Source organism: Rhipicephalus microplus, chromosome 3 (genome assembly GCF_043290135.1).
Source record: "Rhipicephalus microplus isolate Deutch F79 chromosome 3, USDA_Rmic, whole genome shotgun sequence".
In the NCBI taxonomy this organism is placed as follows: domain Eukaryota; kingdom Metazoa; phylum Arthropoda; class Arachnida; order Ixodida; family Ixodidae; genus Rhipicephalus; species Rhipicephalus microplus.
The window spans coordinates 94,832,321-94,858,234 of NC_134702.1; the positions used below are offsets into that span (position 1 = coordinate 94,832,321).

Genomic DNA, 25,914 nt, shown 5'->3' on the forward strand with positions numbered 1-25,914 from the left:
GTCGCGTTATCAGCCACCAAAAACGTGCCTCCTCGAGGCTAGCACGCGTGCGCACACTACTGTACCCAGAAAAGGCCCATCGGTTCGCCCGAACATCAGACCATTTTCCTGTGAGCAGCTTCCTCGATGCGCGCGTCTACGTGGCAGTTAATACACCATAGAGTGACTCAGGCGGAAAAGATCAGAACTACGCGCTTCATTCTACGCGACTTAGAGAGATACGCTTCGACAGCGCGATAGAATACGCGCCTTAGCACATGCGAGGTGCCCGATGGCAATGACGCTGCCAACAAGTCACAGCACATGCAAGGCATTCACTATAAGCGACCACGATGACCAATAAGCACGCTTCCAATCCCACTTGGCCATCATGGCGCAGCCCATGAAAGGTGCCCGCTACCTGTTATGATAATGACGATGACATTGATGACGATGGAAAAGAAGGGTGTTGCAGACGACGCACTTTTTCTGCCATCTATCAAAACGAACGTGAAAGTGCTCTCACCTGCGAAAGGCAAAGCGGCAATGCCGACAACAAGCCGCTAACAGTAAGCGTGCTGGGCTCGAAATACCAACAAATTCTTGAACAGCGGGCCATTCAAAGAACAGCTCCAATATAGTGTATCATCACAGTACATGAACTTTTTGAGGCCGGAATCAGGTCTATTGAAATAAATAATGAGAAAGCTGTTGTCGATGAGGAAGTACACTTCATAGCGTCGTCCAAGAGCTTTCTCATTAGGTCGCTTAATGCCTTAAATATAACAAGCAGAACTTCTAGAAATACGAACTGCAGCATAGCGTGGGAAGCCAGTGCAGAAACGATGCTGCCATTAAATAAAATGATAAAAGCGCAGTTATTTGTATTGAGTACACGACAGTGGGAGAAAGGCAAAAATATTGCTAATCGACGTTAGCCCGGTCGAGCTTATCCACCGTCTCTTCCGCTATCTCGTCTTCGTGCACATTCACACAACATGAGCGTTGTGCTATGGCTCTTCATGGACGCCCGTGTTCGCAGAGCTTGACTGAGCGCCCACCACGTTACATGATTTTTCGGCGTCTTCTGTGCAGTGACGTTCAGTCGTTGCCTGGTCCGCATTGGTCATTTCTGTGGCACTGTTGAGGGGTTCACTACTTGCGTAGCCTGAGTACATCGACAGGAAGTCAGAGTAACCAGGAGCGTATGTAGTCGTCCGCTCTTGCTGGAGGTCCATCTCTAGCGGTGCGTAAGGCAACTGGAATGACCAGCTCTGCACCGGACAGTGAAGGTCGCAATGCTGGTTCAACGTGCAACCCACTGAACCAGGTGCCGACGACGTGCGATTGGCTGTCGAGGACATTAGGCGTAATGGCGAATCCATCGGAGTGTAGCTTTCAGTAGGAGAGAACTTCGTCGAGCTGGGAACGGAGGACAACACCTTTTGGGCTGAGAAGTACTCTGAGGCGCTCCTTGTGGGAGATTGCAGAGGCGAACTATTGTCGTGCAATTCAGCCGAAGCGGGATTATGAGACGTCATAAAAGTGGACGATGCGGGTATTGGAAGACTTGACGGTTCGTTGGTGTTGGACATGCTGGGGAAGGGCTTCGACGCAATACCGTGAAGCTTCGTCTTGGCCGGCTGATGTTTCGGCTGCTGATCACGCTGTGAGTCGTCTTCGTCTTCATGCTGACGTGATTTCGGGGCTACTAGATTCATTGGTCGAGCTACGAGAAGCGGTACAGATTGCGATGCAGGTTTAGGGGGCCAGAAAGAATTGATCAGTCTGTTTTCCTGTGGCTTCTCGGCCGTGGTACTCCGGTCATTCAGCTTGTCGCTGGAAGCGACGGTGGACACGTCGGACTCTAGTGGGGTCTTTGGGGTCTCCTGCAATATTCACGATACATATCGATGCTGCGAGTGTAGCAAATGGTGTTACAATAACTTCATTGATAACTACCTGCCACGCAAGGGAAAAGTATAGAAAACCGATGTTCATGCAGAGGTACAAAGACGATAGTTGCTCTGTACTAGTATATTAGTTGTTTGCGCCTCTCACTGTTTTTGTCAGCACGTATAACATAAAACGAAACCGCATAAGCGCTACTGCTGAAGACGTACGACATAGGGCGCACAAGAGTAATAATCGAAAAAATATTTAAGAAGAACATTTTGAGCATTTTGATGTGGTTTCGCCTGACTGACTACGAGCAGAAGTGCACCTGAGGTTGACACGGTGATAGTAAATATCTGATCTGGAGCAGCGGCGCTACGCAGCTTCACGCCAGCCGTAACATGGCAACACAACACTCACTGCCTTCCAAAAAGCGCGCATCCTAGTTGTTTATTAGAGTACCTTTTCCATAGGAGCTATTCTCTTGGTGTTCGATTCGCGGACATGTCTAATTTGCCGGAGCTTATTCAGTTCCCCCCCCCCCCAAAAAAAAACATTAAGTCATGGCGTCATAGCACGACTGCCTACGTCCAAACCCGCTAGCACATTCTCAACGCGAAAAGAGGCTGAGTGGACGAATAGTAGAGTAAGAGGACTTTTTAACAAACTTGATCAGTCTGAACATGCGTACAAACGTAATTAGATGTTTGAAGACCATTACAAGGAATGCGAAAGGACTTTTCAGGGGCGTTAGGAGGGCTTCCGCGTTAAACCTAAGACTAGGGCTAACGTGATTGCAGTCCATGCATGGCTTCAGAGATGCGCGTCCAAAAGCGGTTCTCTGGAGGCAGCACTCGTTATGGCCAAACGTATTCCGTCTTTCTCATTGGTGTCGAAAGTTGTGAAAGCTGCGTTGCGTCAAAATGACGTTGCGAAAGAAAGACCGGGAAAAGATGATGCGCTGCTCGCCCGCTCTAGCCAGTCATGGGAGGCCGAATTAGATATGTTCCCGAATTGGACACCGTGAGAATAGCTCCCCAGTACACATTATACATCTACGTGTCTTTGTGGCTGCAAATGTGGCTTTAACTTGCCCGCATTGTGGCTCTGATATCGTCGTCATCGTTTGCGCCAAGACGGTGGGCATTGCGGTGCGTTTGGATGGTGCGATATCGTCGGGCCGGATCAGGCAATGAATCAAATGCGAGAGACAAGCACATGGCGTCTACGCGACGGCAACGTTGTCGCGCTCCGTATTCATGAATATGTAAGGCCAAGAGGGAGTACAGACAGCAGCGGAGAGACGCGATAAAAGATGTGCGATAACGTGCCCGGCGTGCGTCGTGGTATTCGCTTCTTTCGTCGGCCTCTCAGCTTGGCTGCTGCTAGGTACGAACGACGTCATTACTTAGTGATGTTCGTATTGCACTCTTGATTGAATCTTTGAAGTAGCACATTTGTCACGTTGCGCTGTTCGGCGCAGAGAGCTTTTCTTGTGTGCTCTTAGGTCGCGGGATTGAATCCTGCCTGGGGCAGGTGCATTTTTGATAGAGGCGAAAATTCTGTAGGCTCCTGTGTTCAGATTAGGGCGCACGTTAAAGAACCCAAGATGGTCGAAATTTCCGGAGCCCTCGACTACGGCGTCTCTCATGACCATATGGTGATTTTGGGACGTTAAACCTCACATATCGATATTCACTTTGCGTATTATTTTCGTGGGTTGCTTGAAATGAAAAAAAAAAGCCGTTTGGAATGCGGTAGAGGACGTTTGAGATAAAATCGTTTCTTGGCTCGAGAAAGTGAGTCACCGCCCACGTTGAAGGTTTTCATTGAGCTGGTACATGCAGTATTCGAATTGAGCTCATGAGTGTGATTGTGGGAAAATTACATTTATGCTTAGTATCCGTATCTGTGGCGTTCGCAAATTGCTTAAAGCTCTCGTACCGATCGCAATAAGAGAGAAGTCGTAAAGGTAGAAAATATATGTTCTCTAAAGCTAGGACGTAAACTTCTCAATAAACAATCCTGCCACGATAACAACTTGCATCGGACACCTAAAATTTCTCGTTTGTAGCTGCGGCAACTGTTCGTGAATTTTTCGTTAAAGTGCGATGTAAACCAGTAATGCCATGTAAGCCAGTATTTTTCTTTTCTTTTCTCGGTTCATGCAGTCCGGCGTGAAGTTCTGTGGGAACTACTACCATGTCACATTGTGCACTGTATGTGCAGTTGTGTGCATTTATTGCAGTTTTACTGTTCTGCGAGTCTTCTTATAATGTTACCTATATGTTTATTTGTGCTAAGTATTGTATACTCATAATAAAGTAAACTATACTAATGATAAGACAGTTGTGTTGCCCCGTATTGCAGTGCAATGAGCCTATCACTTCACGCCCGCGTTCACCAAACATTAGGAAAGTGGGCATGTGCTTACCAAGAATATCACTTGAAAACAAATCTCTTCGCTCTTTCAACGATACTCATGTTTTATTTAAGATGTGTGCATAGATAGAGTGGCATCATGTGTGGCTGCTCTGGTGGTGCAGCTTAGACGAAGCTAGTAGATGCATCCAAATAATACGTAAAAAAAAAGCTATACCTTCAGAGAAGAGCGGGCACATAGAAGTCGTCTCGGAGGATGTATAATCTTGCTAATCTCTACAAGACTTCAAGATGATCTTTTCTGCGACTGACGTGATCTTGCGCTTACAGATGTCTGCTACATGCAGCACCATGGTTTTCCTACTAACAAATAGATGTATTTGCACGTAACGTGAAAGAGGTCGCGCTACGTGACTATGTGAAGACTGACAGGTGAAGACAGCTTGACAGCGGCAGTCATTACGGCTGAATATTTTAAAGGTCTTTATTCTTTCTACGTGGTCTTGCATTTACTTTCAAACGCTCGAACATACTTTACATAACTATACGTCACTGCCAAATACTGTTAATTACTACATATTTAACACCGATTGCTTTCCTATACTTCTAGGGCTCTTTACGTTCTATTACAACCTAATTACCCGAAGTTAAAGTATGGTTATTGTCAATTTTCCACTTGAACTCAATAAAAATGTTTTATTCATTAATTTACGTTAGATGCCAGAAGGCGCGCCGGTTGATTTTCAGTTCCATCGTTTAAAAGCATGTTGATGCGGATGCCAACAGCCACTTTTTGTCTTTAGTGAGGCAGCTACAATTTTCCCGTTAATAAATGTGCGCGCAGAGATAAATTTTATGTAACGGCTATCTCAGTTACTCAAAACATGACGCTCAAGTTGCTTCGTCCAATTCTATTTATCTAGCGTCTCAAGCTTTAACAAAGAAAACACAGGACACGTACCAGAACATGGTTTCTCGAGCCTGAAGCTGTGGCATACGGCGGTGGCTGCACAGGTGGTGTCCTGCATTCAACCACGCAGTCGTCTCGGCTGTTGGGAGTCCGGTTCTGATGAGCGAATGCTTCGTCAGTCTCGCGGTCGATGACGAGAAGGGCGACCTTGCCAGGATCCAGCTTGATACGGTTCACGACATCCCGATAGCTGGCGCCCTCTACCGATTCGCCATTCACCTGCGCGGACAACGTGCTGACCTACTTTAGTACAGGAGGCTTAACTAGTCAGTACAGCATCGTAAAGCAGCGCCAAAAAGAAAAAAAACGAGGACAAAGTTGGACACAGGATGTATTAGTAGGTAGAACCATGCTCTGCAGCACCTGTGTAGTCTTCTTCCTGTGCACTCGTATTTTCATCTTGTTTGTCTTTTACGCTCTTTTACATGCTTCAGAATCATGGTGCAGAAACTGCCACTTAATCAGAAACAGGTAGGGGTGGTAACAGGTAGATCGCTTTTGTATCATGATGCAAGATATGCGGGCGAAGGTTTCTTGAGATGCTTATGTGTAGATACTGCAAGCCGGCACTTGACTCTTCTACAATTATTGTGTCCAACTTGATACTTTCCATTCTTGTCTTAACGTACAGCCGTCAGCACCTTTAACACGAACACTTTGATGCGTTGCCAGGCCTTGTTTGATTGATGCCAGCTGCGAAGTGCTGGGCGCTTTTGCCTTGATAATACCTCGGTAGGCTTGGATAGCATGTCGGCATGTATGGTTAGCATCTTGGCAGCAGAACCCAAACGCACGTGGTGTCAGCGTCAATAAAAGTGCAACGGGACACGTGGTGGAGCGTTCGTGTGAAAGGTACTCAGGACTGTAATACATTACGTTAACCAATTTAGCAGCATTGAAACGACATTTCATTAGAATGTTAGTCTGTACTCCTCAAATATAATAAGAAAAGGTTACCTCGACTATCCTGTCCCTTTTCCGCAGCCCACCCAGATGGGCTGGGCTGCCGAGGTCGACGTGTGCAACGAACTGGCCATCTCGAAGCCTCTCGGCTTTCAAGGCGAATCCGTAGCCTTCGAAGTTTGGCCACTTGGACAAGTGGCAGAGACGAAGCCCATCCGCAGATTCCTGCAAGTTGGTGCAGGTGGTGTTAAATACGGTGAAACACATACGAGCTTCACGCCATTGTTGTCCGTGTCGTGTCGTTTGCACGGCAGCTGTACAGGTGGCTTGAGCCGATTTTTCGTTTCGTTAAGGCAGTCGGAGAAGCTACCTGAAAACAGCCAGCGCTAAATGATTCTGTTTATTATGCGAGTAATTTTCCCCACTCTGCTACTAGCACATTTGCGTAGTCGTTGCCTATAGCAAAATGAACGAAGAAACAGGGTCTAGGTGGTTCTGATGCGTTATGTTTGACAGTGTTGCTAAAATGGAAAACTTGAAGGAACACAGCTCTGCGAGGAAATAGGTATTTACTAGTATCGCTTACACTATTCTTAAGAGGATTTGCCAACGAAAGCTTGCATGCCGATATATTAAAGACTGAGACATTCTTTCAGAAACTGGTGAGGCGTTCTACTCGTGGTACCCAGCATTTGATGCTTGAAGAGCCTGCTTTCCTGTCACTTACTTCTCCAGTTTTTGACAAAACCTAGTAGGCCCTAGCTATACTGTACTAGAATACCATTCCAGTACATTGCAGTCCTCGCTGAGCGTCTTGCGTAGCACAATAAACAATTGTATCGAACCAGTTGGTATGAGTCCATCTTGGTGGGGAGCGCCGCCCCTATTACACAGAACACAAAACAAGTGCGCTTAACTTCAACTAAACGTTTTTTGCAAACGTGAGAGTTTATAAAGGGGTGAAAGAGAAAATAATAATAATAAAAGGCAGATCAATAAAAAGCACATGCGCCTGTCCCGTACATTCATCATCATCATCAGCCTGGCTACGTATACTGCAGGGCAAATGCCTCTCTTATGTTCCGCCAGTTAACCCGGTCCTGTGCTTGCTGCTGCCAATTTATACCCGCAAACTTCTTAATCTCACCTGCCCACCTAACCTTCTGTCTCCCCCTAACCCACTTGCCTTCTCTGAGAATCCAGTTAGTTACCCTTAATGACCAGCGGTTATCCTGTCTACGTGCCACATGCCCGGTCCATGTCCATTTCCTCTTCTTAATTTCAACTATAATATCCTCAACCCCCGTTTGTTCTTTAATCCACTATTTTCTCTTCTTGCCTCTTGTGGTTACACCTACCATTTTTCTTTCCATTGCTCGCTGCGTCGCCTTGAATTTAAGCTGAACCCTTTTTGTAAGTCTCCAAGTTTTTTCTCTGTAGCTAAGTACCAGCGAGACACAGCTGTTATATACCTTCCTCTTGAGAAAAAGTGGCAATCTACTTATCCTAATTTGAAAGCGCTTGTCAAATGTGCTCCACCCCATTCTTATTCTTCTAGTTACTTCAGTCTCGTGGTTCGACTCCGCGGCTATTACCTGCACTAAGTAGACATAGTCTTTTACAACTTGAAGTGCACTATTACCTATCTCGAAGCGCTGCTTTTTTCCGAGGTTGTTGTACTATACTTTCATTTTCTGCAGAATAATTTTAAGACCCACCTGTGTGCTCTCCTTGTCTAACTCCGTAATCATGAGTTGCAATTAGTCCCCTGAGTTAATCAGCAATGCAGTGTTATCGGCGAAGCGCAGGTTACTAAGGTACTCTCCATTAACTCCTATTCCTTACTATTCTCATTCTGTTCCCACACTCAAACAGTGCCCTGTTTCGAAAGAAAAAAGAGGATGCCAAATTAAGCATCGCAATAAATAAGTTGAGTGTGCACTATCGGTTGTTTACAGAGTGCCCTTGTCATGTGGTCTTGTTTATGCGGGAACAACTGAAAGATGCATAAATGAGAGGTTAAAAGAGCACGACAGGAAAGTGCAAAAGGGTACCGATGGTCACTTGGCGATCCACTGTAAGGAGTGCTGTTGTGTGCCGTATTTTGATAATACTTGCGTGTAAATCGGGACAGAGATTTATTAACCTGTTTGATAGTAGAAGCTTCGGAAATTACACGTGATGATTTTCAGTGTGTTAGTGCCCCCTCTATCTCGCTCATGCGGAAAGAACTTTGTTTTTTGGATGGTTTGACAGATAAAAACAGATAAGTAATGTACGGGACTGGCACGTGTCGTTTTTGTTGGTCTGCCTTTTATTATTATTATTATTATTATTATTATTATTATTATTATTATTGTCTCTTTCTCCTCCTTTATAAACTCGACGTTTGCAATAAACGTTTAGTTGAAGTTAGGCGCTTGTGTCGTGTGTTTTGTGTAATAGTGGCTGCGCTTCCTACCAAGATGGTTGCGTAGCACGCCCTTTCTGTGTTACTTCGTTGGCGAAAGTAAACCAAGCGAAGCGAACACTAAATGAACGCACAAGTCATACCGAGAGAGCTGTTCTGGAGAGAAAATCAGCTTTTTTCTGTATTAAATTGTAGGTGCTTCATGTTCCCGGTTACCATGAAAATTCATAGCTTTGCCGCAAAGGCGAAACAATGAACGCGATAGCAGCAATTTGAAAGGTCACGCGCAGAATGGAAAGCATATTGAAAGGTGCTCCGCGTTTTTCGCGCACAAATTACGCACGAAACGTACTCACAGGTACGGATGCACGCGAATAAGCGCCTCCTTTGTTACTTCGCCGAGTCTAAAAAGCACGCGCTTTTCGCGAACGGAGACTGCAATGATTGCAGTGACCTTTGTGCGCTCGGTAACTACAGCAGAATCGTTCCACGTAAAGCCCGAGGACAGCCAAGGCGTACGATCCTCCCCTCCTCACCAACGCGAAATAAGGGCGCGCGAGGGATGGTAGCTCCCTTTCTGTAAGCCGAGCAAAGTACGCGTTGGAGATTAGAGCGGGCGCCGCTGTGCGATGTGGCGATGTGCACTCGTTGCGACATCTTTCTGGTAATGCCAAAAACACAGCAGCGGTAAGTGGTAGATATAAATAGCTTCCAGTTTAAACGGTGAAGCACGTTCTCCGGGGTGGCTTAGTGGTAAGTGCCTCACTTTCACGACGCAGGAATCTCACATTCAATTTCGCGCGCCGGAGTTTTTTTTTCTGGATTTTTTTCTTTCTTGCGTTTTCCCATATATATATACGTATACATATACAGTACATGACATCGACGCCGGCGGTAAAATCTAGCAGAGAGTGACAATATAATTGCTTTCGCAATAAAAGTAACTGGTTTATTTCTCTCTAGTGCGTCAATGAAATACAGATTGCAGACAAATCGAAGTATCCCCACGAAGTGAATCATGACGAGTGGACGGTGCAAGGTCTTAAAGTCCATAATAGCTACGTTGAAGTCACCCAGTAGTATAAAGGGTTTTGCTTGCAGGTGCTTTATATTATTCTGTCGGAATGATTATTATGAGTCTAACCTTTTTCTGTGTCTTACATAAGTTTCGACAATAGCACACGTTACTCGAGCGTGGCCATACATAATGTAGCTGTGACAACGAACAGTGGCCAATCTTCGCGCTTTAAGTGCTTTTCACCTACAAAGTTCCTTTCATTTGAATGACAAGATTATCGATCCTACAAGCCTTCGGTCAGCGACAAGTGGTGGCGGTCGCGGTTTCCACTGCACTACCAATGCTCATGTTCACCGACGTGCCCTTCACCTCTTACAAGTTCCCCCTTTCGCAATGAACATGCCTGGCTGGTGTTAGCTGGTGTCACCGTTTACGATCCTTGACGAGAAGTTCTGGAAGCGTTACTTGTCATGAAACAGCGCTACCATCTAGGCGCCCAACGCCAGCTTGAAGCGGAACGCTTTCACGCATTCAAGGCTTGAGCTACGAACTCTGCATCGCATTCGTAAAATCTTGCGGGGCATATGCATGAGCGGATGGGCTGGTTACACCATTATTCAGGGGCGGAATCCTTCGCGTTACCTTTGTCAAAATACGACGCTTCTAATGAGCGAAAGGCGAGTACCAGTGTTATGTGGTTGCTGATGCCACCTTTGTGCAGAATAGGGCGTATTATTTATTAAGGTGTGTACGCCTGCACATATATAGTTGTCATGTATTTTGTCTACTTCAGTTAACACAAGGGTGGAGCCATGATATTTGGCCCTAGTCATTGGGGTGTAGATGCTCCAAGGCGTCACCGTTATTTACCACAAATGGTCCAATAGCTGGCAAAAGCCAATAGATACTGTGCATGTTCTCATACATCACAGCGTAGCATATTCAGCAATAAATTGTGCTCTTGTGACAACATGGTTCGCTTTTATCTTATACAAACGCTCCTATGGTGGAGGGAACAACGATGTTTTTTTTCTAGTCGCTGAAACGCCGTAAAAAAGTGGCAGCTGGTTCGGAGATGTTTGCTCGGGGCACACAAGGCTTTTATCTTAACAAATGCCTGTAGAGTGCAACAACTAATATTATTAAAAATAGATCAGAGTACTAACAGCAGGTGACATGGTTTCCGATGACCCGACGCTGATGGACGAGTATCCGCTGTTAATGGTGTTGTCCTTTCTCGGGGTGGGAATGGGACTGGCGCAGTTCAGGAACATGGACTGGGTGGCAGGAAGATGTGGTCGCCAATGATGTTTGGCCACGCCTTCCTTCACGACAAGGTCTTCTTCGCTGATAGCCTTGTAATGTTCAGCTTCATTCGTCGATTCGATGGCGTGGGGAACCACAATTCCCCCAGTGCCTGCGGCTTCCACTTTGGGCGTCTGGAATTGAAAAAAAAAGGATATATAGAGATGGAAGCCATAAAATAAATGCTACGAGGATAACTTATATGAGCCCACTTGGTTACTATGTATCAAAAGGTGATTCATGGCAACAGTCGGAACTTAAATCACGAGGCTCAGCACTGAAACTGTGACTTACGTACAGCTACTGTTATGTCTCAGTTAACCATAAATATAATTTATTGGAAAAGCAAATCACTGTGGAATATTAATAATGACTTGCCATACCTGTTTATTCGTTTTCATAAAAGTTAACCGAGGTCGTCGGGCTGGTGTCCAGCGCCTCAGGACACCGTCCGCCTGACCACTGGGCTTCTGGTGGCGGCTCGCGAAGGCCTCGTCTGTCTCACGGTCGATGACCAGCAAGTCTACTTGGTCCGGTTCCTTGCCTATGCGCCACATTATTTCCTGGTAGCTCCTGTTTTCCACTGATACCGCGTTCACCTGCACAGTTGCAAAGTACATGGGGGCAAACAATAACCTCGCAATATTTACAGCTCTGTATTATAGGACTAGCATGGGGACTTCGGTTTTGCTAAACGCTTGCCTTCCCACATATTTGTTAGTGCATGCTTTAACGTGTTAAGCTCAAAGTGTGACTAATAATTTATATAACCCATGCACATCTTCGAACAAGCCTTACCTTTATCCAGCAAGTGTGTTATCTATGTGTTATCTCTTACCGTGATAGAAATCGCACTTTAAACATTGGCCGAGCGGGAAACCTTCTAGGGGGAACAGGAGTGCAGCCCAATTATTCCATGCGAAGCTTTTTAATCAGGAGCATTCGAGACTATTATTGCTGTTTGCGAGCTTATAGCTATGCCTATCTGTTCTCCAACAAGTTTCGTATTACTAGGCGTCTTTCTCTAAAACATTGTTTTCATCAATACTATCCTTCACTGTAAGTCCACGCACTATAGGCACCTTACATGATTTACGTAAAAAGTTTTCCAAGACAATCAGGAGGCTTGCCATGGGAGGGAATCTGTACGTCATGCAACGCGCGACAACATATACAGTAAACCCAAAAGACACAGGTGGCGACCCGTGAAAGAAAGCCACGTGATCTCTCGTAGGCATACTTCGATGAGCCTGTCATCATTGCGAAGTCCACCAAGCTCGGCGGGGCTGTCGGGGACTACGGCCGTGATGAAGAAGTTCTCTTCGTCTTCTCGGAGACTGAAGCCGTACCCCTCATAGTCCGGCCACTTGCGCAGGTAGCACAAGCGAAGACCCCCCGCAAGCTCCTGTGTATATAACGAAGGCTAGTGAAGTGAAAAAAAATAGTGCTTGAAAAAGGATGTCGGTACACAACATCGTTTTAAATACTAGGCATTTCTTGGTGAACCAGAAGCACTTGGGCTTTTTGTAGCATACTATCTATCTATCTATCTATCTATCTATCTATCTATCTATCTATCTATCTATCTATCTATCTATCTATCTATCTATCTATCTATCTATCTATTTGTCTGTCTGTCTGTCTGTCTGTCTGTCTGTCTATCTATCTATCTATCTATCTATCTATCTATCTATCTATCTATCTATCTATCTATCTATCTATCTATCTATCTATCTATCTATCTATCTATCTATCTATCTATCTATCTATCTATCTATCTATCTATCTATCTATCTTGACAGTTACTTTCCATATTAAAACCCCTAGACCAGACCATATGCGTATCATCACACCATGATGTGCGAATCTTCGTGATAAACGCGACGTCTGCGCTTTAACGTGAAAGCCAACGTGATGTTATACCAACATCTACCCTCAACTTAATAGATCAATGTACCAGCTTTGTGAGCCCGCGATATACGCACAACTACTCAATTTATGCAATTTCATCAATACGTCTGCTAACATTTGGTCCAAAAAAAACACAAATATGGCATAAGCTGTTACTTGGTCAATGTGTTGCAATAAATTACCTCTCCGATGCGCGAGACCTGATGAGTTTTTCCCCGTTTTAGAGTAAGATATCTAAAAATGCTGTAATAAACACAAGAAAATATTTTCTAGGCATGAGCTGAAAACAAACTTCATTCCACAATTTCTCTCGTTCCCATTGTCTTATTTTATAAAGTACTTTCTCTATTTCACTTCCAATAAACAGTGTCAACAAGTGTAGCAGACGTTATTTGGAACCCCGTACATCAGTGAAACTAAAAGGCCTTGCGATCGGTCAGCTGCTTCAAATATAGAAATATAATTAGAGCACGTATTCAAGTTATTAACTAGAATTTCTGGGTTTTCGAATTCAGCTCCGCTGAGTCACATCATCTCATATGTTTATTAATTTAAATAGAAGAAACAGCTGGCTACAATTACCTTTGTTTGATGCCTAGGACGCGCTAAAATTAAGCCCACGGGACACAACTTTTAATTAAGCACACAACTTTTTCTAAACAAATTAAAGCACACAAAATTAAGCACACAACTTTTTCTAAATACACAGGAATAGCGTGCTACAATTACCTTCTATACAATAAATTTGAGTCTTGAATCGGGCTTGTACTTGCCGTAGTCTTTCAATAAAGTAAAATAAAGGCGCTTTTTCGAATTCAGCTACGCTAAATCACATAAGCTCATATATTTATTAATTTAAACAAAGGGAACAGCTGGGTACTATTGCCTTCTATACCATAATTTTCACGTTTGAAACGTTCTTGCATTTGCCGTAGACTTTCAATTAGAGTAAATTAGGGGTGGTTATGACACGCTTCCTGTGGCTTGGGAAGAACAAAAAATCAGTGGGTACAGTGGATAGCTGTGTTCACGTTAAATTATACTGTTGCCTTATTGCGAGGTTGATCTCGACTTAGACTTATGTCTTGCCACTTCTCTTTTATTGCGATAGCAGTTATATGGACACTCGTGGCTGTATTTTGTCGCCAGCGTCGGCGTCCATGTCTTGTACCGTATATGCATACTTATCTATATATATGAAAATGCAAAAAAGAAAAAAGTGCCGCCTTATCCACGAAGTGAATGATGATGAGTGGGCGAAGCTCCGGAGGTAAACCTGGTAAATTATGAATCCTCCGTACATTTTGCCCACTAGATTTTATTGCAACGCTCTCCCTAGCATACGTCACCGCACGAAATCGAACGTTTGCCTTCCACCAATGACACGCGCCATATGTGACATGATTCCTACTTTATAACATCTCACATCTTCCATCATCAACAACAACTACCGGCGTCTAGTTTATAACATTTTGCGCCTTTTCATCAGCAGCTACAAGTGCCGCCATCTAATGAACACTGCAAGAACTAAACGAGAGGTAGTACATACAGGGGACGCACAGCCTACACCTTAAGGAGCTTCGCCGCTAAAGATCCAGGAAAAAGCACTCCGGCACGCAGAATCGAACGTGGGACCTCTGCGCCGTGAAAGCGAGACGTTAACGACTGAGCCACCCTGGAGAACGTTCTGAACCGTTCAAACGGCAAGCAATTTATATCTACCACTTACCGCTGCTGTGTTTTCAGCATTACCAGAAAGATGGCGCAATGAACGCACGTCGCCACATCGCGCAGCAGGGCCCACTCTAATCTCCTACGCGTACTTTGCCTGGCTTAGAAAAGGAGAGCTACGCTCCCTCGCGCGCCCTTATCTCGCAGTGGCGAGGAGGGGAAGATCGTACGCCTTGGCTGGCCTCGAATTTCACTGTAGTTACCGGGCACGCAAACGTCACTGCAATCATAGCAGTCTCCGTTCGCGAAAAGCGCGCGATTTTCAGACTCAGCGAAGTAATAAATGAGACGCTTATTCGCGTGCATCCGTACCTGTGAGTACGTTTCATGCGTAATTTGTGCGCGAGAAACGCGGGGCGCGTTTCCATTCGGCGCGCGACCTTTCAAATTGTTGCTGCCGTGTTCATTGCTTTGGCTTTGCGGCACAGCTGTGACTTATTTTTTTAATTTTGTCATTTTTATGGAAGTGCGCGAAGGTCTGCCTATCTGTCACAGAATTCCTTACCACAAAGCTTCACAATGGGCTGTTTGCAATAATCTGCAAAACGCCTTTCCTTGAAGGTTTTTTTTTTTCAACCAAAAAACTCTCGTTCACAGACTGCTTTTCTCGCTCATTGTGATGTAGTCGCGTGCTCGCGTGCCTCGCTGGAATTCGAGGAGGTGACATTTTGGTGTACTTGCGTGCTCGCGTGCCTTCGCTGCACAATGAGCGAGAAAAGCAGTCTGTGAACGAGAGTTCTTGGTTGGAAAACAAGCCATACAGGAAAGCCAACTTGCAGATTATCGCACACTGTCTATTCCTAGGTCGCAGAGATGGCGGACATCATGATGCCTTGATAGCTTGATTCCATAGGCGAGTTTTAGTATTCGTTTAGGAAAACATGCGGTACAATCAATTTTTTAAGAGAAAGCGCAATCTTTTATGAAGAAATACGGCCTATAGGAGCGCTATTTAGCTAATAAAGGTTAATATACAACTGTGCAGTGTAAGCCTCTAGCCTGTCTGCTTAGCCTCCTTTTGAATAAACACTGTGCGTTTGCAGCATCTTCTATGGCACATGAATATACTGATGTTTTCTGGATTTATCGAAACGAAGCTTAGTAATTCTAAAAAAAAAGTTGTTTGGAGGTTATATATTTATCGAAACGAAGCTTAGTAATTCTAAAGAAAAAGTTGTTTGGAGGTTGCTGTCTACATATAGCTTTGAAATGTCCGTCTGTGAACGATAATTTAAATACAGAAGTCGATACGTGGTAGGATTGAGCACGAATATGCAAGCGAAAAAAATGTGCGCAATTCGAACACTTACAATTGAACGCTGCAAGAACCCTATGTAGGTGTGCTCAAAAATTGATGATGAGCACTTCACTTACAACTGCCGGAAAATCGCTTGGAAAACGTGAAAACGCTTTACAAGTACTCTACTATAGCGGAGCATCAAAGCTGTCTCTTGTTCGTATATCAGAGCCTGGATGACCTGCACACAACAGCAGGTTGACATTTAGTTGCTCTGAATGGTGTTTGTTTTAGCGCTTACTAAACGTTACAAGCTTACGCGCCAACGACCATGGTGGTGTTATGGTGCTTAACTGGTGACCTGAAGGTTGTTGGGATGAATATTGGGCATGCGAGGCGCACTCTAGGTAGAGGCGGGAAGGCTAGAGGCCGGTATAGAACTTAGGTGTACGTTAGAAAAATCTATGTGGTCGAAATTTTCAGAAGCATCTGCTACGACGTCTTTCATAATCTTCGTGTGGTTTAGGAAAGCTGAACCGCAACAATGATAAGTAGCAGGTTAACGCACTTACTGGAGGCTTTTAAAAGGCCACATGAAACAGATATGATTTCGCCTTCTGTAAGATCTACGAAAGTTCCATCATTAATTTGGATGATATTCTTGAAATTTACGTTTCAAAGCGAGCATTCAAGATCGCCGGCTCTATTTATCTGACTCACTGTTCTTTGATTGACAGTCAGCGCCCTATTGGTCACTACAATTACTGGTCAGCGCACTTGGGGACATAAACTTGCCCGGTCAGACATGGAACGCTTACGCTTGATGTCAGGCTTCCTGATGACCAATTTATGCTCCCGGATGTCGTTCTGCCCTTCGAGCGAACCTTCATCGATGACTTTTTGGAGCTCGTGCGAACGACGTTGAGGTTGTCGCCGCGGAGGGCGATGCCGCGCCTCTTGTACCAGGCAGCTGTTTCGTCGTCTACGACCAAAAGTCGAGCTTCATTAGGTGTGGACTTGACCAGCTGCACCACATCTTCATGTCCGAGGCCATCCAAGATCACCCCATTTACCTGCTTGGTAGATGCGTGGCACAAAATACAGGTGAACTCTAACGCATGAATTCACCGTAGGCAGTGTTACTCCACGAGCGCGTAAGCTTTTGACATGTTCAATCTTGATCTTAGTAAACCTTGTAGAAATCTTTATGAAAGGACATACCACGGTACTTATTAACAGAAGTTTTCTTTGCTTCTGGCTGTTGTATACATTTTTTAATCATTTAAAAGTTGGATGTCAAAAATTAGCCTTGTCATATTTGAAGACAATAAACATCTTCAGGACTTCAGCACACAGAGTAAGAACACTAAGCAACTATGTGTAGGGAAGAACTCAAACCGGTCAACAAAAGAGCACGGGCAAGACATGTGCTTTCGGACACGCAATGACCTATTCTCTTATTCAAAGCTGTTTGCGTTTGAGTACTTTCGTTGAACAATATTAATAAATATGGCACCAGACGTGACCACTGATAAGGTTCAGGTGAAACATTTAGACACACGCTTTTGGGTGCTCTGTGGTAAAAATATTCCTTGAGTCTACATCTAACGTCGAGAAGGACAAAGTGGCGTCTCACCTCAACGACAGTGTCATTGGATCGCAGGCCAGTGGCCTCAGCTGGGCTTCCGGGTTCTACGGCTGATACCCGTGGAAGATAGCCCTGCGTGGCCGGAATCAGTTTAAACCCATAGCCGTCATACTCGGACCTGCGAACTAAATGGCACAGGCGCGCCGCAGGAGGTTTGGCAAGTTGCGTCGTGATTCCGGAAGTGGAAGTTCCCGGTACAGTTGACGGCGACGACTGTTTTGGCGGCCTGAGCACACAGGGTGGTGGATTTCCCTTCAGAAAACGAGAAGTTCAATGATTCTTTATCCAGCCGTGGAAAAAATGAAATAAATGGTAATTTAGTTCATTATTCGCTCGTGAATTAGAGCTAGCAGAAGCTCCTGAGAACTCGGGCACGCGCGCACATCACACACATACAGTCATGTGTGTGTGCGTGTGCGCGTGCGAAGGTGTTTTGTCAAGCCGAGTTGGATTCTACAGAACTTAGGCGCTTGCCTTACCTCGTATAAAATTGAATTTGTAGGTGCAGCGTTCCTTGTTGCAGGCTGTGTTTAGGTTGAAATTTTGCAGCCCTAGAAATAAATTTCTTAGCTTTATAGCTTCAATTCATTAGCTGAAAATATTACATTGTTACTTAGAGAAAGGCTAGAACTGTATATGCAAAATGTTTTGTAAAGCTCTGGCAAGGCGTGTTTAATTTTAGATGACTTCAGTGTTCATTCTACAAAAAAATTTGCGTTTGCTGCTGATGAGTGGCTTTTCAAGGTGGTGGAATTCCACAATGCTGTCTAAAACATTTTGGTTGGCCACTGTAGTCACCGTACTGTTCACGCTTATTGTATTAAGAGTCGATTTCACCGTTACGCAGTAGCTAGAGACGCTCCACGCAACTGTTCTCTTCGAGATTGCATAATGTATGAGCAGCGCTGTTCGCGTATTGTGTCACAAACACTTGCATTCCCTTCCGTAATATAAAGTTAAGCCGTCATGTTTTAAGACGGCAAAGTAGTCCGTTTTCAAAAATGAGACCCGGGTTGTCAGGCCGACCTTCAAGGGTGTCAACCTAACCTTTGTTTCACACTACACAGATTCTACAAGACATGTTGGTGACGAGATAAGCTACAAGCTTGCCAGACAAGGCAAATAAATGCATTAATGCAGTTAGACCCACCAAAGTTCTGAAAGATTTGGCGTGTCTTCGTAATTAGCGGAAAGCTGCAATATTGCCGCAATTACATTTTTCTTTGCACCATGTCACGGCGTCATACTGCGTCCAGATAACCAAGGTAGAACACCATTCAGTTAATCATGCCCTTGTTACTAGGGCATAAGAAGAAAACTGCTTACATGGGCGGCTGAATTGTCCATTGTCCCGCAGATAGACGGCTTAGTTCACGTAGTCCCAAGTGATATGCCTTCTTCCACAGGATAGAACCCAAGAATCGAGACCTCACTTGTGCACCCACGCTTCTTTTTCTTCCTGAGTGCGCGCCTATTATGCACATGCAGTGGCTGTGCTGGTGATGTCGATGGGAGTTTCGGAGCAGTTTGAAGCATTAAGAATTTCAGTGCTCGGGGCTATATGATCCTTACATGCCTCTGAACGCGAAGCCGAAGCCGCTTGCTTCTCTGGTTATCTGTCTTCACACTAGTGAAACACTTGGGCTGATAACTTATATAAATTTAAATATAATTTTAAAAGCAGAGGTTTTTTGGGCATATTTTGTGGGTCTGAAACAGAATGCTATTATTATTATGAACTAGCACGTGCTCTTCTCGTTCTGTTCTTCATCGTCGTGATTTTCTTCTACTGCTTCGCTCCCAGAACACGTGCACCGATTTCTTGAGCACGCGGTGCAATCACTCTCTTGGGCGAAACAACCAGTACAGAGGAAGAAAGAGAAAAGATGGCAATGAAGACAAAGAAAAGAAGAAATTCTGGGGGCTGAATTTTGTGTGGAACGAGATTCGAAGAAAAGTTGCGAAAAAACACTGAAAAAAAAAAAGCACAGCATATCCACAGAGTGGGGCGAAGCGTCCATCAGCCCGTCCGTGCTTCCGTCCATCCGTTTGTTCTTGCTTCCATCCGTCCACGCAACCATCTGCGCGTCAATGCATGCGTCCATCTGTCTGTCCATGTGTCCGTCCATGCGTCCATCTAGTAAACACTCCAAGTACCACCATCTTCCATCTCGCAACCTCTGTGGCAAATACCCGCTTAGAGCAAGTGTGTGTCACCACTACATACATACATACATACATACATACATACATACATACATACATACATACATACATACATACATACATACATACATACATACATACATACATACATACATACATACATACATACATACACACACACATACATACATACATACATACATACATACATACATACATACATACATACATACATACATACATACATACATACGAAAGAGCGACGCGACCTACGCCATAAGATGCTTCGCTCCTGAAAAATTCACCTAACACTGCGAATTCCCTGCATTGGGTATGAGCCATGAGAAGAGGAGAAGCAGAAGAAGAACGAGATCGACCATGTGATCCCCTCTAGCTGATTACTCGTTTCTTGGCCTATCCCCCAGAGTGCGTGTGAGCGGTGCTTTTAGGTCATCATCATCATCATCATCATCATCGTCTTTGAGCACGCACGGCCCCATGATCTCTAGGCGAGCGTCTGAAACCATTGGATATCAGGCACGCTGGTAGAGCACAGCATAAGCGTGCACAGATTTCTACTCCGTTCATTGATCTTGATTGTGCTCTACGGAACTCGTACATCAGTTTTTTGTAATTCATTCATATTCCGAAATATTAAGATTAGCCTATGTGTGCCTGTGCTTTTTTCTTGATCTTGTCTGCTGTTCTCTGTTGTACTCGTGGTAGAGCCTAACCAGGAGTGGATAAACACGCCTTCTGCTCCGGCACCATGACGACGCATGTCTCACGCATTACCAGGAATACCAGGAATACCATACCGCATTTCCAGGAATAGCGAGGAGGAGGGAGAGTCAGGGTGAGGAGCCAGGAAGAGAACAATGCATAAAATAGAAAGGCGAAAGGCACAAATAGCGAGAAGCGACAGCCGAAAGAACTAGAGACAAAGACAGAAACAAAGAGAAAGCGAGAGAAAGAGACAGAAAGGGAAAAAATTGATACGTAGGGTTTAATGTCCCAAAACCACCATATGATTATGAGAGACGCCGTAGTGGAGGGCTCCAGAAATTTCGACCACCTGGGGTTCTTCAACGTGCACCCAAATCTGAGCACACGGCCCCTACGACATTTCCGCCTCTATCGGAAATGCAGCCGGCACGGCCGGGATTCGATTCCGCGACCTGCGGGTCGGCAGCCGAGTACCTTAGCCACTTGACCACCGCGGCGGGGCAGGAAGGGAGAGAAGGCAGGACTTAGAGATAGAGAGAGACAGAAACAGAGATAAACAAAGGCAACAAAGACGCAAAGAAAAACAGATGAGAAAAAAATTGGCAGCATATCGACGGAGTGAATGATGGAGAGTGGGCGAAGCATCCGTCCGTCCATGCGTCCGTCCGTGTGACCGTCCGTGCGTCCATTCGCCCATCCGTGCCTGCGTCTGTTCGTGCGTCCGCAGGTTCATCTGTGCGTCCGTCCCTGCGTTCGTCCATGCATCTACCCTTGCATCCGTTCATGCGTCTATCTTTCGCTGCAGCCATCCATGAGTCTGTCCATGCATCTGTCTGTGTGTCCATTCGTACATCTATTCAACACTCCAAGTACCACCATCTCGCATCTTTTCATCATATATTCCCGATATGGAAGCACCGCCATCCAGCGGACATTCCAAGGACTAAACAAGAGGTCGCACACGCGCACTTGCTTACAGCTTGCGCCTCGTGTCTACATCCCACCATTCACCAGCTCGACTTCATTGTATGTACTAGTTCACTGTATTCATGGCACTGCGGCCCAACGCTCGCTAAACATTTCTAAAACCAAGGTTGTTACGCCCGGCGAGTATAACGTAGCAACCCTTTCTTGTCAGATAGTGCTCAATGTACATACCAAAGGCGGCTAATGGGGAATGGCTAATGGGGAATGGGGCGGCTAATGGGCTAATGGGGAATGGCGGCTAATGGGTCCTTAGAGACAGGAGAATTCGGGTTTTAGTTAACGCGCACGCTATAAATTTTCAATTGTTCAACAACGCACAGGAGAAATCTCCCACCGGCAACACCTTGCAGGTCAAAACGTAAGACTGGTTACACACTACGACTACGACTACGACTACGAAGGACCAACGGGTGCCGCTATAAGGAGCTTCGCCCCTAAAATTGACGGTGGATCCATGAGGTGAATGATGATAAGATTGCGCGAAGCCCCTGGAAGTAATACCATGAAATTATCTGCCGTTAATTCGCCTGGCAATATGCGCGCTTCCTCGCCGCTTCCCAATGTCGAAGGTTTTCAAGATCTGCTTCGCGATGTTGACGTGCTGCCTCGGCCTCTCGTTCCCGTACGGAAGTATCTTGCCGACGCTGACGTGTCGCTGCAGCTTCTTGTTCACGCACGGCGGGATTTTGCCGACGCTGCATTCTGATGGGGCTTCTTGTTCCCGTACAGGAGGATCTTGGCGGCGACGTCGCGCAGCTTCCCGGTGCGCTTTTGCCTCGCGTGCTCTCACTTCAGGGTCCTGTCTGCGAGCGCGTGCCGCCGCTGCCCTGCGCACCCGCCTTTCGGCGTCCTTATCCATACGAGCACACACCGACGGCACCGAGCATCGGCAACTACAAAGCTGTATCGATATGGTTTTAATTATAAAACCATTGCTTTAGAAAACACCTGCCGTCATTCGTTAGGCAGCTGGCGTCTTCTTTTTGTTTTGCCTTAGAAACATCTGGCGTCTTTTTGTTTTGCTTTTAGAAAACATCTGGCGTCTTTCATTGGTTTATTTATTCAATCAGCGGTATTTTGAACAAAAATTTTTTATTGTTTAATCACGCACAGGAGAAATCTCACCAGACACTACCTTGGAGGTAAACAATGGCTGCTACTGGGAATGAGAGACAGCAGAAGCCGGCTTTTAACACTTCTACTTCTACTAACGTTTCCTACTGGATCATACCAATGGCTGCTAATAGGGAATGTGAGAGAGGAGAATTCGGCTTTTAGTTGACGTGCACACTGCGATTTTTTTATTGTTAACAACGCATAGGAGAAATCTCCCACCGGCACCACCTTGGAGGTCAAAGCGTAAGACTGGATACACACTACGACTACGGCTACGATGGACGAACAGGTGCCGCTATAATGCGCTTCGCCCCTAAAAATAAAAAAAAAGCAGATCCCACGTACAGTGGAAATCGATGTTATGCGAAGCAGGAATTAGAAATGTAATATTCCACTTTAAAACCTGCACTATGTTACGAGGGGGAGGCAAATGATGCCATACGTGACTTCCGTGTCATGATTATCATATTTGGATGTGTCATTTTCCTTCGTTATCTATTTACGTCATGTGATGCCAAATTTAGTACATGTGGAGCTAGCAAATCTGCCACAAGCACGCTATGAGCGTGGTATGTTGTCATGTTCTTACATGACACGCGTGTAATGTTATATGTTTGCACCAGCCATATCTTTCGTCATCTAATGACGTCCCGTAACACCGAATTTGGTATTTGTGGAGCTGGCAAAACGACTGCGAGCGCATCATGAAGGGCCCAATATACTCTAATGTAGCGTTCACACGTGTGAACGCTGGGCACAGCAACGTTACGTAAGCAAAACGCGAGCACTCTGTAGTCTGACGCCAGGCGCGACCAGCGTCCGTCGGCGCGAAACGAGACATGCTGCATTTCGCGCCGATGCGTTACCCAGACAACACTGCGTCTCCCTTTTTTAGGGGCGAAGCTCCTTATGGCGTGGCTTGTGCATCCCTCGTAGTACGTAACCGCTAGTGGCACATACCCGAAATAGCGGTCCTTAAGATTTTGACCTCCAAGTTGGTTCCGGTGAGATATTTCTTCTGTGCGTTGTTGAACAATAAAAGATAGTGCTCAGTGCACATGTTAATGGCTGCTAAGGGGGAATGAGAGACAGGAGCATTCGGCTTTTAGGTAACGCGCACGCTGCGATCCCCATTAGCAGCAGTCACGTCACACGTGAGACATGAGCGCTATCTAGCAGTTTTCTTGGAAAACAAAACGCACGGCTCTGAGACGTGTGCGCCCGTCTCAGAGGTAATAAGGTGTAGAACGCAAGGTGACGGGTAGGTGCCACTACCGTGTCGCCTTAGCAAAGCGTTCGAAACACTCGCCTTTTGTGCAAGCTTTGCATGGTCAGCACAGCGTGATAAACGCTACGGCCCTTAAAATTACTTATGCATGCTTTTTCTTGTAAAACACGCACATACAGAATATATACGTATTGGTATGGTGCCTTAGATATGCGCAAGAATTGCTTTTTAATTGAAAATCGCACAAGTATGAACGCTGAATCGTGAGCAACATTGGTGGGTGCTGCAGATGGGGTTGGCCGTTGGGCGTATCGACTGGTGCCGTTCAAAGTACCCAGTAGGAGGAAGAAGACGACGAAGCTGTTGCTGCTTGGCTAAATAGCTCTGTCTGCATTTATCGTTTATTTTTCTTTATATTACGGCTCAGCACTGCTCAAGACGTCGGACTACTCGAAAAGGTATTTGCCGTATCGGCGACCGACGGGTGCCGTGCAGCCCGCCGCGTCGAAAGGTGCTAGAAGAAACGAAACAAGCATCAGGGAGAGCGCCGCCATGACCTCCCAATGTGTGACACCAGGTCAGAAGCACCAGCTGGTTTGCTCAAGCATACCTGACTGCAAGCGACAACACAGCGTTGAATCAGAGGACGAATCAACTGTCGTCGGGGACCACAACCGGGCGAACCTCACAGATCTAGACATGGACGAAGGTCGTTTCCGCCTTGTGAGAAATCGCAAAGACAGGACGGTGGGCATTCCTGTGTTAATTGCTCCAACATACGAAGGAGCTAACTTGAGGAAAGTGAATCCTATTGACCTTACTCGGAATATAAAACGATTCTCGGTTAAGCCCCAGTTAAGAGCCGTTTCACAGCACAGGGAGCCCTGCTCTTAGATATAGAGACAGAACACCAAGCTAATATGCTTCTAGAGACCAACACTATCTGCGGTCTTGCCACATCTGCCCGTGTACCACACAGCTACTTGAAAAATACATGCATTATAAAAGGGGTCCCAAGATGGTACTCGGACGAAGAGCTGTTAACCTACCTGAGACCTCAGGGAGTATACCTCGCAAGAAGAATCATACGACGGGTCCAAACCTCATCCTCCGAATGGTAGTCAAGGCGCACTGACTCTGTGGTTCTCACATTCGCTCCCAATTCGGAAGGTCCAGAGAAGATCAACCTTGGCTTCACCAGACACGAGCTGGTAGAATACGTGGAGACGCCACCACGCTGTTTTAAATGTCAGCGTTTTGGACATGTTGCTAAGCACTGTCGTGGGGAACAAAGGTGTAAGCGCTGTGGGGGGCCACATGACTTTAAGACGGGTACAAGTAAAGAAAAACTTGTGCATGCAAACTGTGGCGGCGACCACCCAGCTAGCTACGGCCGATGTCCAGCACGAACAGCTGCGCAGCGAAGAAATAAGACGTTTGTCCTCGGCCCGAAGTCTGTGAACGAACCATCGCTCACAACGAAGACGTCCGGCGCGCCACAACATGGCGGTTCGGATAACGAGTACGCAGGGAATTTTCCGCGCCTAAATCTGACAAGAGCTGGTACTGAGTCAACGCAAGTGCTAAATGCTGGTGAGAAATGTATCACAATAGAGTCCGCCAAGCGCACCTACGCTGATGCACTGAGCCCACCTCAAGTACCATCTGGAAGCCAACAGCAAGAAAACCTCGAGCACGTTATTCGCGCTCTGTTCACCGCACTACGTTCACACGTCGCTAAGATGCCTGCGAGTTACACGAAGGATATGTTGGAAGCAGTCCTGACTCTAGAGTCAGTGTTACTTTGCTCTGCTTCTACAAACACACAGTAGAGTAATGGCAATGTCTTGTCCACCTGGTCTATTTCGTCCTTCAAAAGTGCCCTTAATAATGCAATGGAACTGCGCCGGTCTTCTAGAACGCCTGTGCGAACTCAACCTTTTCCTGCGCAACATTCCAATACCAATTCTAGCCCTCTCCGAAGAAGGTCTACTGAATGCAAGGACGCTCCCAGGGTACACCCGACACGGCAACCCGAGCATAACGTCGTTTACAAATGGAAGCGCAATGATATACATACGGCGGGAAATACCTCACGTCGCCTTACCAGTGCAAGACCTCTGTTTCAACTCACTGGAAGTCGCTGCTGTGCAAGTGTGCCTGGGATACCGAAAACTGAGTGTGGTATCGGTGTACATAAGCCCACGAAAAAAGGTCTCTATGGAGACTTTCCTAAAGGACCTTTGCACTCGATGTCCCGCTCCTCGAATAATCTGTGGTGATTTTAACGCGCACCATCCA

The 25,914-nt window shown here is 45.8% G+C and overlaps 1 protein-coding gene across 1 annotated transcript in view; it reads right to left on the bottom strand.

Annotated features, from left to right (window-relative positions):
• Positions 1 to 869: 869 nt before the first annotated feature.
• LOC119182683 (uncharacterized) overlaps positions 870 to 25,914 on the bottom strand; it is a 35,316-nt gene continuing 10,271 nt past the window's right edge. The window contains exons 2-9 of the mRNA XM_075887947.1: positions 17,379 to 17,515; positions 16,627 to 16,815; positions 12,104 to 12,268; positions 11,247 to 11,462; positions 10,725 to 10,997; positions 6,185 to 6,355; positions 5,219 to 5,446; positions 870 to 1,868 (exon numbers count right to left, since the gene is read on the bottom strand). Coding sequence (XP_075744062.1) covers positions 990 to 1,868; positions 5,219 to 5,446; positions 6,185 to 6,355; positions 10,725 to 10,997; positions 11,247 to 11,462; positions 12,104 to 12,268; positions 16,627 to 16,815; positions 17,379 to 17,515 — 2,258 coding nt within the window. The 3' untranslated portion in view covers positions 870 to 989. The remainder of the gene's footprint in view (positions 1,869 to 5,218; positions 5,447 to 6,184; positions 6,356 to 10,724; positions 10,998 to 11,246; positions 11,463 to 12,103; positions 12,269 to 16,626; positions 16,816 to 17,378; positions 17,516 to 25,914) is intronic.